The 11,790-nt window shown below is 39.1% G+C and overlaps 1 protein-coding gene across 1 annotated transcript; it reads right to left on the reverse strand.

Moving 5' to 3' along the window:
- Positions 1 to 411: 411 nt before the first annotated feature.
- On the reverse strand, positions 412 to 9,317 carry LOC141754314 (putative methyltransferase-like protein 24). Its single transcript, XM_074613270.1, has 6 exons — positions 8,830 to 9,317; positions 6,253 to 6,351; positions 4,074 to 4,210; positions 3,617 to 3,884; positions 1,324 to 2,365; positions 412 to 836 (listed from the first exon to the last, which is right to left on the reverse strand). Exons 1-5 carry the CDS (start codon positions 9,142 to 9,144, stop codon positions 2,060 to 2,062), a joined length of 1,125 nt encoding a protein of 374 aa, XP_074469371.1. The 5' UTR covers positions 9,145 to 9,317; the 3' UTR covers positions 412 to 836; positions 1,324 to 2,059.
- Between the last annotated feature and the right edge of the window lie 2,473 nt (positions 9,318 to 11,790).

The following is an 11,790-nucleotide window of genomic DNA, read 5'->3' on the forward strand; positions in this document are numbered from 1 at the left end:
CAAAATACTAATTACACCAAAAACGAAATCTACTAAACAAGAAAATAATGAAACTAAACAAATACCTAGCAAAAGAAAGCACTATGAAAAATCAAATCTAAATAAAGTAAACACCTAGAATAATAAATAAAACAATACTACTTATTATTAGTAAAACAACAACAAAATACTAACAAATAAATATCTCCTATACCAGAGATTCAATAGGACTGCACAATCATGTATTCACAATATATATAAAAAGCAAAATGTTGTTTTACTTTTGAAATTTTCAAGTCAGAAAATTATTTAGCTCTTAAAAAGAAAGCTAATTGAGATAGCCATCCTAAACATATCAGGCATCTGTTGTTGTTGTTATTCCAAGAGAAACGTTTGTTGGAATTGACAAGAGTTATTACAGTCAATGCAAACTGGGAGTACACAGGGGTTTATGGGAGGAGAGGCGATACAGTTTCCAGTAAAGGTTAAATCATTTATCCAAGTACAGGAACCTGTGGTAAATGGTACTATTGACATTTGTTTGAATGCTGCAAAAAGATAGCAATTATAGCCTTGTCTTGTGGTACAATAATTACATATTAGACTTAATTGTGTTGGAATAAACAATTTAGTCACCGCTGCAGCCACTTCTTTGATCCTGGTTTATGGATTAAGTGCAAATATGTTGAAAGGAAAACACATACTCTATAGTTGAATTACTAACTACCCTTAAATGTATGGGAAATACACACAAACTTAAGATCACCTATGGTGTATCACATAAATTACAATTATATTCATATGTTTGCAACTACTGTACAGCGCCCTTCATATATCAAATCAGTTTTAACAGCTTTCTTCATCTCCTTGTATTTTTATATCTGGTATATTTGTTTGTACTTTGTACTTTGCACAACTAACTTTTTTACTGCCTTTTTACTAACATGTTTTTGCACTATGGAACTGAGATGCTGGAAACTTGAATTTCCCTCGGAATCAATAAAATTACTATCTATCTATCTATCTATATATGTCCACCTTTTTCTTCTCTTATAAGACAGAATAAACTTCTGTATGAAGTCATGAGTTGTGACTGTCAAAGGATGATTTGGGTAGGTGTGCATGTGGGTGCAAGGCCTATCTAGAGAGGAAAAGTGACAATAAATTAGCTCATCTACCTCCTTTCATTCAACATTACTCTAATGCCTTTTTAAAAATGATTTACATATCAAATAAAGCATAGAGCATTGTTCCTGCCAGATGCCACCTCAAAGTGATAATGTATATGCATTATATATAACCAAACACTTATAAATTTAACCCATCTTCTTATGGAATTACAACCTGTTGTTACCAGGGATGAACAGGATTCCCCAAGCACAGACAAAGTGGCAGTAAAGGACTTCTGGCTTCATTTGGTATTTTATTGTGATATCATTGCACATTTCTTTTCTGTATATTTCACACTAGACACTATTAGTCTCAATATTATTCAAGCTTCTCTTCAATGTAAAGAATTATTGCACATTAAAGCATTTTAAGGTCTACAGACATGTACACAAATACATTAAATAATCTGTTGAATCTACATTCAAAGTACAGCTGGTTCAAATCAATGCAAAATGATAATATGATATTGATAAAATCACTCAACTAAAGAAAGAAAAAGAAGGGCAAATACTTAGGGCAAATTAAAACACAATCAGTTGCTGCAATTTACAAATATCTGCTGTTTTTTTTATGTTCGAAGTGATACAAAATAAAATCTGTAGTTCTAATTATTATATAGTTGCACTGTTGCCTGGTTAAATCAGCGAGCCCACCCTCCCCCTGTCCATATTTGGTCAAACTAGCCAGTATTATCTACAGACACAACAGTATTTCCTCTGACGGTGGAGTGAGTCATACAAAGGCAGATCCTGTCATCTCCACTAGAGGGAGACGTCATGTTAAGAACTGAAATGGCAGGAAAAAAGTGAATTGTAAGAAAAGTGTAGCACCACCAACTATTTTAAGTTTCTCCTTCTTGTTTGAGGCCATCCACAATGTCTGTACACCTGTGTTCATTCATGTGCGAGTGTCATCGTCTTGTGTTGGCCCAACTGAGTGTGTAGGAGCTGTGACCATTCACCACCGTCTGTTTTAGGACCCTGTGACCCTCTCCTGCAGAGCTGTGGACCAGCTTGAGTCCCGAGGCTTGGAGACCCTGTAGGATACTGAACCAATAGCGGAGCACTTCCTCACTGGTTCCTCCCACTTCAAACCCGGCCCATTGCAGGTGCACTGTGGCAACCAGGTGATGGACACTCTGTAGAGTTCCCGACTCAATCCAGTTCTGGAAAACTCGCCACTCAGCACTCAGCAGGTCAGCATACAGGAAGTGAACCTGAAGAGAATAGAGAATATACATAAGAGATTAAGTGTAGTGGACATTTGTTGCAAAAATCAAAATCAAACCTAAATTGAAGGGCCACTGACGCACCATGGGTATGTGGTTTACGCAGGCAAAAGTGTCCATTGTCCATGCAAAATGTAGGTGTTTTTGCTGATTTATTTATAAAAAAAAAAAAAGCAAGCAAACGTAGCACAAAGAAAACAGGAATTTCGTGGCCTCTCTTGTTCTGGTAAAAAAAACAACATAAGCCAACAGTACCCAGGTGCATGCTGGGCCTACCTACTTACCTACCTATATAACCGCGGGTGTCCGCAGTTTTACCCAATTCATGAACAAAATAAAATAAAATACTGATTACACAAAACACTAAATCTACTAAACAAGAAAATAATTAAACTAAACAAATACCTAGCAAAAGAAAACACTATCAAAAATCTAAATAAAGTAAACACCTAGAATAATAAATCAAACAATACTTATTAGTAGTAAAACAACAACAAAAATACGAACAAAAAAATAACTCCTATACTCGAGATTCAATAGGACTGCGCAATCATGTATTCACAACATATATAAAAAGCACAATGTGGTTTTACTTTTGAATTTTTTAAATCAGAAAATTATTTAGCTCTTAAAATGAAGGCTAATTGAGATAGCCATACTAAACATATCAGGCATCTGTTGTTGTTATTCCAAGAGAAAAGTTTGTTGGATTTGACAAGAATTATACAAGTGTTGTATATGTTCATGCTATCTGTATTCTTAATAAGAAGTTATTGTGATTTTTCTTCATGTTGTGCAGCCTTACTGCTTTCCATAGCCTGTTGCTTTTCAATCATAGACTTAATCAGTAAAGCCAAATACTTGAAAACCAAATTAAAATCTGTATTGAATCTTCTATAAATGTCTTCCACCACTTCTTATAATGTAATGTCAACCCACACATACTCAAACTATAGGTACGTAGTTCCCTCTTGTGGCTGCAGGATGTAACTGGGCCAGTGTGTGATTCACTCACTTAAATTGTTGCCATGGCAGCCAGGGATGGCGCAGAGCCCTGTTGCTATGGGAACGTACAAGTAAGAGAGCTTTCTGGGTATGTTGGGGTGAAAAGACTCTAAGGTATGTTTATTCGGCACTGTTCCGCCAAATGTGTGTGTGTGTGTGTTTCTGTGTGTGTCTGTGTTGTGTGTGTGTGTGTGTGTGTGTGTGTGTGTGTGTGTGTGTGTGTGCGTGTCTTACTGTGTGATGTCCCAAAGCTGCCATGATGTCTGCCAGTGTTTGAGAAACACCACCCAGGTTGCCTCTTGTCTTGTGCTTGCGCTTCCTCGGAGCTCGCCACTCAAGCCACATCTTGTGCCGGCTGACCACGCCTCCGTCACCATGGTTACCGGACAAACTGTTGCCAAGGTGACCACCAGATGCATTGGAGCTGCTGGGATCAAAACTGTGGACTTCACATCCCAGCCCCGACATAGTCTTCAGAAAGTCTGCATCTCCCCCGTCCATACTAGAGAAGACAAAGACAAACACAGAGAGATAGACAGAGGGGCGAGGGGGAACAGGGGTGGTTTGAAGATTATTGCACGCATGATTAAATATGCATTGTTTATTCCAACTCTGCCGGCGATATGAATGCATAAGCATTACAGCACATGCACAGACACATGGACATAATGTACAGACATATGGGACACACCTAAAGGAGTATGCAACACACGGCCTGTCTGCAGCTGGAAGGAGCCAGTCCTCTGCACACAGCAGCCAGTGGGGGGAACCTGCAGGGGGCTGTGATGTCTGAGCCTGACCTGGAGACAAAATCCTGGAGCAGTTCAGCTGGAGATGAACAAGAGAGGAGAGGGTCAAGTAAGATGGGCTGGATAGAGGTCTGAGAACAGTCTTACGCAGAATTAGCATTCAACTAAGAAGAGAGGAAGTTAAAGGAGAAGTTGTGTAAAAGCTGTGAGAACATTTCAGACAGTGAAGGGTGTCTCCGAGTATTAAATGAAGCAAATTATTCAGTGAGATTCAGTTGATGATAATCATTTAACTTGAGTAACTTCGAGTCATCGTAATTTCCCGCAGGTATTGAATAATTACAGAACAAAATCAACACAATATACTTTGTTTAATAAGTTTCCCTCCCAGTTCCTGAGCACTTGGTGTTACATAAGTCTTAACTCTTGTACGGGAGTTTCCAGTCTGGAACTGAAAGTCCTCACTGGCTTCAGATTTTGAAGAACTCGGCTGCCAGGATACTGACAGCGCCTGACTGATCACATTACTGCTAAGTTAACCCCCACACTGGAAGTCTGCAAGTTGAAGAAGTGAAGTAGTTGAAAAAGTGAAGTTTTTATTGATTACTCTTAAGGCTTGGCACAAACTAACTCCTGGATGCAGCATCTGTAGGTCCCCTGTGAGCCGGAGAGTAGCTTGAGACCTTCAGGGAGGGCCCCAAAATATTTGACCAGTGGTTCCCAAGATGATCGCAAAGACAGTAAAGTTTTTTTTCTCTCTGACGTTTCTGTAATAATTTTTTCGCAAGAAATACTGGATAGTTTTTACTCTTTCCAGCATATGAAATCGAACCGAATCAATCTGAAAAAGGAAACTTTTGTTAAATTGTTCACAGCTGACTGTCATATGCAGCCTGTGATGAGGGGTCACATGCAGACACCACTTATTTAAAGGTTCACAAGTAGAGCTGTGCGTCCGATACGGCCCAAAATTTGGGATCAGGTATCGGCGAATACGCCAATCTGTGTACCGATCTGATACCATAATTTACTGACCCAGAAAAAAATCAACATGTATAACCGGAAATCAATCTTCTTCACCGCTCCAAAACAGTAGCCTTCATTGTGCTGTTGTCGTGGATGTATCATGGCTGACACTGGCAACTACTGTCTTAGAGCAGCGAAGAAGAACTGATTGCACAATGCGGTGTTAATGGAGAATGTAACGATAACAGTAGTTTGAGCGAGGAAAATGTCAGCCATTTCACAGTGGAAAATCCAACAAGTAAAACTGTGATATGTACAGCATGTAAGGCTTCCGTTTCGAGGGGTGTATCTAGTGTTGCCAATTTTATTTTAATCACGCTGGTATCGGATCGGTACTCGGTATCGACCGATACCACAAGTTCAGGTAATCTGGAATCGATTACTCTGTCGATTATTTTCTCGATTAATTGTTTGGTCTATAAAATGTCAGAAAATGGTGAAAAATGTCGATCAGTGTTTCCTAAAGCCCAAGATGACGTTCTCAAATGTCTTGTTTTGTCCACAACTCAAAGATGTTCAGTTTACTCTCATAGAGGAGTAAAGAAACCAGAAAATATTCACATTAAAGAAGCTGGAATCAGAGAATTTAGACATATTTTTTTTCTTAAAAAATGATTAAAAAATGAAAAACTGATTAATCGACTATCAAAATAGTTGACGACTAATTTAATAGTTGAACTTATCAACTTATCTATTAATCATTGCAGCTCTATAATATAGTTTATAGTTGCTCATCCTGTCATTTCTCACTGTATTATTATTTAGCAGTCTGTAAAGTATAGTACATTTTTGACAAATTGTAACAGTTTCCCACAATTTAATTAAATTATTTTTTTTATAGCGTCAAATCATAACATAAATCATCTCGAGACGCTTTTCATATAGAGCAGGTCTAGATCGTATACTTTAGAGACCCAACAAAAGATCCCCCATGAGCATGCATATATAGAATATAGATTTACTGTATATGCCATATACAAGAAATACACATTAAAACTGTCCAAATTGTGTTAGGTAATGTTTATGATATTGAGGGCCCTTTATTCACACAATGACAGCACAACTGTGTGTTAAGTGATGTTCTGTGTAGCCTACCTGTGGCCTGGTGATATACGTGATGATACGGTTGACTTCTGCTGTGAAGGATGGCTCTTCTGCCGCCCACGGCTGCACCTCCAGTGCTCTGGGTCCCACCTGGGAACATGCGCACAGTACATATCAATATATTGATACTGCTGTGCAAAGAATACCAACAGATTCATGGGAATTTAGAAAGGGTTTCTGAATAATGAATAGGAATGACAGTAATGTATGTGAGTGTCGGCTGCACCCCTCCTGCCCGGCCCCAGGTATGAGTTCTAAGGAGGGGCAGGTCACCGCCTCTGACCTCAGTCCTGCTGGTTACATATTTGCCTGAGGCACTGTAACATACAAACACACACACACACACACACACACACACACACACACAAAGCCCCCCCACCCAACTCAGACTGAACCCTGTGGTCACCATGGCAACCTCTGCGGGGAGTGGGGGGGGTTGATGATTCACTAGAATGAGTCAGAGAGTTTAGCCTTGGGCAGAAAAAGAGACAGTGAGAGAAAGGGAGAATGAAAGAGAGAGGGGGTGAGGAGTGAGGGGAAGGAGCTAGAGGTAGAGAGGATAGATGCACCCACCCACCCTCACACTAACACAGATGAAGGGTTTGGAGCTCTATGCAACTGAGGGGGCAAAGAGAGAACAGCTGTCACCTCTCTCTGATCTGGGGTCAGTGCTGTGCTCACCCACTGCCCTCACCTGTTCCATAGAGCTATGCACAAACTGACCCAGCATAATGAATCAACCGGATGAGGAGCATATGGGTAGTCTTTTTATCTGTTTCCCTAAGCTGCTGAGCATGTACAGCATACTGAATGATTACCTGTCTCCTACTTACCATCAGTTCAAATTAAGTACATCTTCAATTATGTTTAATTGGTATTAAAAGGACTGTATGTAAGTTTTTTCACATCTAAACTTTTTTAAATTGTTTTTTTATTGCCAATGTGTGAACAGGTTGTAACCTAACCTAAAAAAATTAGACCTTACGCGACTTTCTGGGTGTCCTCTATCAGCCTGTAGACTGATTTTAACATGAAGGATGTGGGAAAGTTTGTCTGGGAACATCCAAAGAATGTGACGTCATGCTCAAGCGTGTAATGATAGCTAACATTCGGTTAGAAATGGAGTCCGCTAACGCTAGCGACCAGCCCCCACCACAACTCAGACTCCAACACAAACTCCACGGAAGCACAAAAAAAAAAGTCACATCTAGTGACGCACATCTTTCAAAACAGGAATGTGGCCTACATCGGGGGGGGAAGACTAGGATCAACATCAGCCGGCCCTCCGATTCATGGAGGGAGCTTTGTTTGGTTTTGGGGATCAAAACGGACTACGAGCTGGCAAAATTCCTATTGGACAGGTAACATTAACATTACTGCCAAGCATGTGAAATATATTGGCTTTGTCCAAAATTGCATACTATGCACTACATACTCAACATGTGTACTATTGTTCAACATACTTTTGTTTGAATAAACAGTAGTATGTATCTTTTCTGAACTGTAATTCATGTCATCACTTCCTGAGAGCCTCCTTGCCGTTTGGAGACGTGTAACCATAGTTACCCGTGCCAACCTCATGTGACCAGAACGACGGATTGTGAGAATCAAAGTCTGAATTAATTTGAAATATATATTATGCCTAGCAAGGTGAAATCTTATAGTTAAATTGAAGCGTTATTGATGTTACAGAGTGGTCTGTCAACGTCCGTTAGGAACGTTGTCATCACTACCGCATTGCATTGTGGGATATTTTTGCCACCGTGGTGTCCAGCAATGCATACTGTGATATTTCACTGGAAATAGTATGTGTGTACTATTGGTACCATACTGAGGTTTCAGACATACTAAAATATCTCACATACTGTTTTAGCGTACTAAATAGCATGTTAGCATGGAACCATAGTGATATTGTGGTTTTAGCTGGCTAATGTTGCTAACGTTAATCAACATGAGGCCTGTCAATCAGTCTCGTGTTTGTGTCCTCACTGCTTTGACTGATGCTCGCTCGCATCTACTGTACGTAGTGCGAGCACAAGTGCGAGCAACAGGACGCTGACTGTCATTGACATAACGGCCACAGGTGTCACTGTTAAGCAATTTCTGATTCTTACATATAGCCCCTTTAAGGTAAGCAGTATAGCATAAAAGTAACTGGGTGAATAATTTCACCTAATATTGCAGGTGAAGATGAAAAATTGTCCCAAAAAGTCAATAATCTAATACCGATACATATCTGTTCTTTAATGCAAACATTCAGAAACATTTATATATATGTACATATAAATACATTTTATTTTATTTTATTTTGATTTTAACTTTATTTTTTTTACTTGTGTATATTCTTTTTACTTATTTATCTATTTTTTGTATATAATATATTTTTCCTGTATCTATACTGGCTTATTTTATATCAATATTAGGTTTGTTATTGGGGACGTTTGTGAATGTTTGTTCTGTTGTTTCAAAATGAAGAAAAAAACAATAAATATAATATTGAAAAAAAAACAAAAAAACATTCAGAAACATTTCAATTCAACGTTTTATGTCTCGTGTTATTCTCTTTACCTGGCGCGAGTGCATCTCGTTCTCATCCTCATAAGCTCGTGCCAGCTGCCCATCATCCTCCTCCTCCTGCTCCTCCACCTCCTGCAGACCACCCGGAAGCCTGTTCGGGGATCTCCGCTGGTTCCTCTCCGGTTCGATGCTGATAACGGAGAAGGCGACCTCCTCGTGCTCCTCCTCCTCCTCTGCCCTGCTGACTCCTCCAGGTAACCGCGGACCGACGAGGATCAGCTGGAGAGCGAGTAGAACCGGTGGGATCAGAAGGAGTAACGCTCTGGAGCGGAGAGGAGCACCGCGCCACCGCGCACAGGTCCGCATACCTCCTCCGTGGCGACACCGGCAACATCTCCGGCACGGTGCCCTGTGACTCAACTAGTGAGGAAAGTCCCTGCTGAGAGAACAACCCCTCCTCTTTCCTCCTTCTTCTCCTTCTCCTTCTTCTTTACCCCTCAGGGGGAAACTTGTGATGACGAGGCGCATTCCTCGGTCAATGGTGGCTTTATTGACTCAGTGACTGCAGCTTTATTTAGAACTAGCCAGAACTAACTCATACTGTTTAAAATTAACCCAAATGTTGGTTCAAAGTCCCCCTTTAAGCACAGGCCAAAAACTACTCACAAGAAATGAATGACTTTTAAAGGTGTTATTGGTAACAGTTTTATGTAGATCAGGGGTCAGCAACCGTTACTATCAAGAGAGACATTTTAGACAAAAAAAACAACATTTGATCATTGTGATGAATGTAACACAGTCTATAGTCTAAGTATATAGTATATAAGTCTAATGCAGTGAGGGCCAAAGTGCAAATGTACTACGGAGTATTAGGGTCACATTGAGGGGAAAAACATCTGAGATTTACAGAATAAAGTTGTAATATTACGAGAAAAAAGTCGGAACTTAACGAGAAAAAAAAGTCGTAATATTACGAGAATAAGGTCGTAACTTAACGAGAAAAAAAAGTCGTAATATTACAAGATAAAGTCATAACTTCACAAGAAAAAAGTCGTAATATTTCGACAATAAGGTCATAATTTAACGAGAAAAAATGTCGTAATATTACGAAAATAAGTTCATAACTTAACGAGAAAAGTAAGTTGTAATATTACGAGAAAGAAAGTAGTAATATTACGAGAATAAAGTCATAACTTAACGAGAAAAAAAGTCGTAATATTACGAGAATAAGGTCATAACTTAACGAGAAAATAAAGTCGTAATATTACGAGAATAAGGTCGTAACTTAACGAGAAAAAAAAGTCGCAATATTACGAGAATAAAGTCAAACTTGACGAGAAAAGAAAGTTGTAATACTACGAGAATAAAGTCAAACTTGACGAGAAAAGAAAGTTGTAATACTACGTGAATAAAGTCAGAACTTTACAAGAGAAAAAGTTGTAATATTACGAGAATAAAGTCATAACTTTACGAGAAAAAGAGGTCGTAATATTACAAGAATAAGTCATTACCTTACGAGAAGAAAGAAAGTAACACGTCAAAATGACTACTTTATAATATTATTATATTATCGAAATCTCAGATTAATTTTTTTTCCTCAAAGTGGCCCTAATACTCCATCATGCCGTCTTACATTAGACCTACAACAATGATAAATAAAAATGAAAATGTAAACAAAAAACAGTTATTCATTTCCATTTTTAAAAATCCACAGGGAGCCACTGGAGAGGAGCTAAAGAGCTGCATGTGGCTCCGGAGCCGCAGGTTGCTGACCCCTGACCTAGACCTTAAAATATGCAGGTTGTGCAACGAACTGGCAACCACTTGTTGTGAAGTAAATGCAATGGAACAGAGGAGGGAGAATGCAACTCTATGCGAATCTAGTGGCTGACTGTAATCAATGTTATCAATAGCACCTTTGAGTGACGTTAAGCAAAATGCTTAAAGGACCAATATGTAATATATTTACTGTAATACATCAGAAAATGACCATGATATGTCATCAGAGATTAAGGAAACCTGCTAAATTGAAGTACTGGCTTCTCTGACAATAAAGCTACAGACAATATGTTCTCCTTTGAAATTCCCATTCCAGTCCGGTACGTCTGTTTTTGTTTAGGATCTGTGTGGTCCCGTCCTCGGCCCATTTCAACACCCCCGTTGCCACATATGAAACTAACTGGCACGCAAACAGCGTTCTGCAGCCACGGAAGCAAGCAAACGAACTGGATGAACAGAGATCACGTTAACGTTAGATTTTACCCGACATGTGGTCCGTGTGCAGCTGGGTCATCAAGGCAGCGAGTATTTGAGACACACATCCAATGAAGTGATTCCGACTACTGCTAACCAGAGGCTAACGTGGCCGTGTCTAGAAGGTAACCCTCAAATTGAGAAAACGTGCGCTAACTGCTATCAGTCACACCGTAGGAGCGGACGGGCGATGGCTCCAATGTTTGGATGTGGACTGCTGTTACCCATTTTAAACGCTAGCTGTCAGTGCTACATATTGTTCCTTTAATTAAAACTGCTATGCTATTGTAGTTGATTGCTAAAGTTGTTGCTAAGCGACGCATAAGCAGCTCTCACCAGTAGCCTATGAGCGGTAATATCAATAATATTTATTATTTCATTATTATCACTAATATTTATGAATTAGTATTATTATTGATTAAGCAAAAACTGAGTCTGTTTGTGGCCTTTAACTACTTTTACTCAACTAGGCTACTGTCCTTTAAGTACAGTTTTGAGGTCATTTTTCCATAGAGGGAAATATTGTACTTTTTACTCCACTACATTTACGGCTAGACCTATTTACCGATTTACATTTTACATAGCCTGCCAAACCTATGATTAGTTTATAAAATAAGATATATGGTTATATTACGCAACCCGACAGAACATTAAGTTGTTAAAATGTGCCGCCTCTTGACCAGCTACATTAAACTAATAGGATCAGCTATTAAATAATGTAATATATAAAACTGACAGGGAGTATTCTGCTGCATAATG

The sequence above is a fragment of the Sebastes fasciatus genome, chromosome 17 (assembly GCF_043250625.1).
Source record: "Sebastes fasciatus isolate fSebFas1 chromosome 17, fSebFas1.pri, whole genome shotgun sequence".
Lineage (NCBI taxonomy): Eukaryota > Metazoa > Chordata > Actinopteri > Perciformes > Sebastidae > Sebastes > Sebastes fasciatus.

Excerpts from the sequence above, each read along its gene's own strand:
- LOC141754314 (XM_074613270.1), bottom strand. The coding sequence starts at position 9,144 with ATGCGGACCTGTGCGCGGTGGCGCGGTGCTCCTCTCCGCTCCAGAGCG. Across the intron at positions 6,352-8,829 it reads ACGAGATGCACTCGCGCCAG|GTGGGACCCAGAGCACTGGA; the intron begins GTAAAGAGAATA and ends GCATGTTCCCAG. Across the intron at positions 3,885-4,073 it reads TGTGTTGCATACTCCTTTAG|TATGGACGGGGGAGATGCAG; the intron begins GTGTGTCCCATA and ends TGTCTTCTCTAG.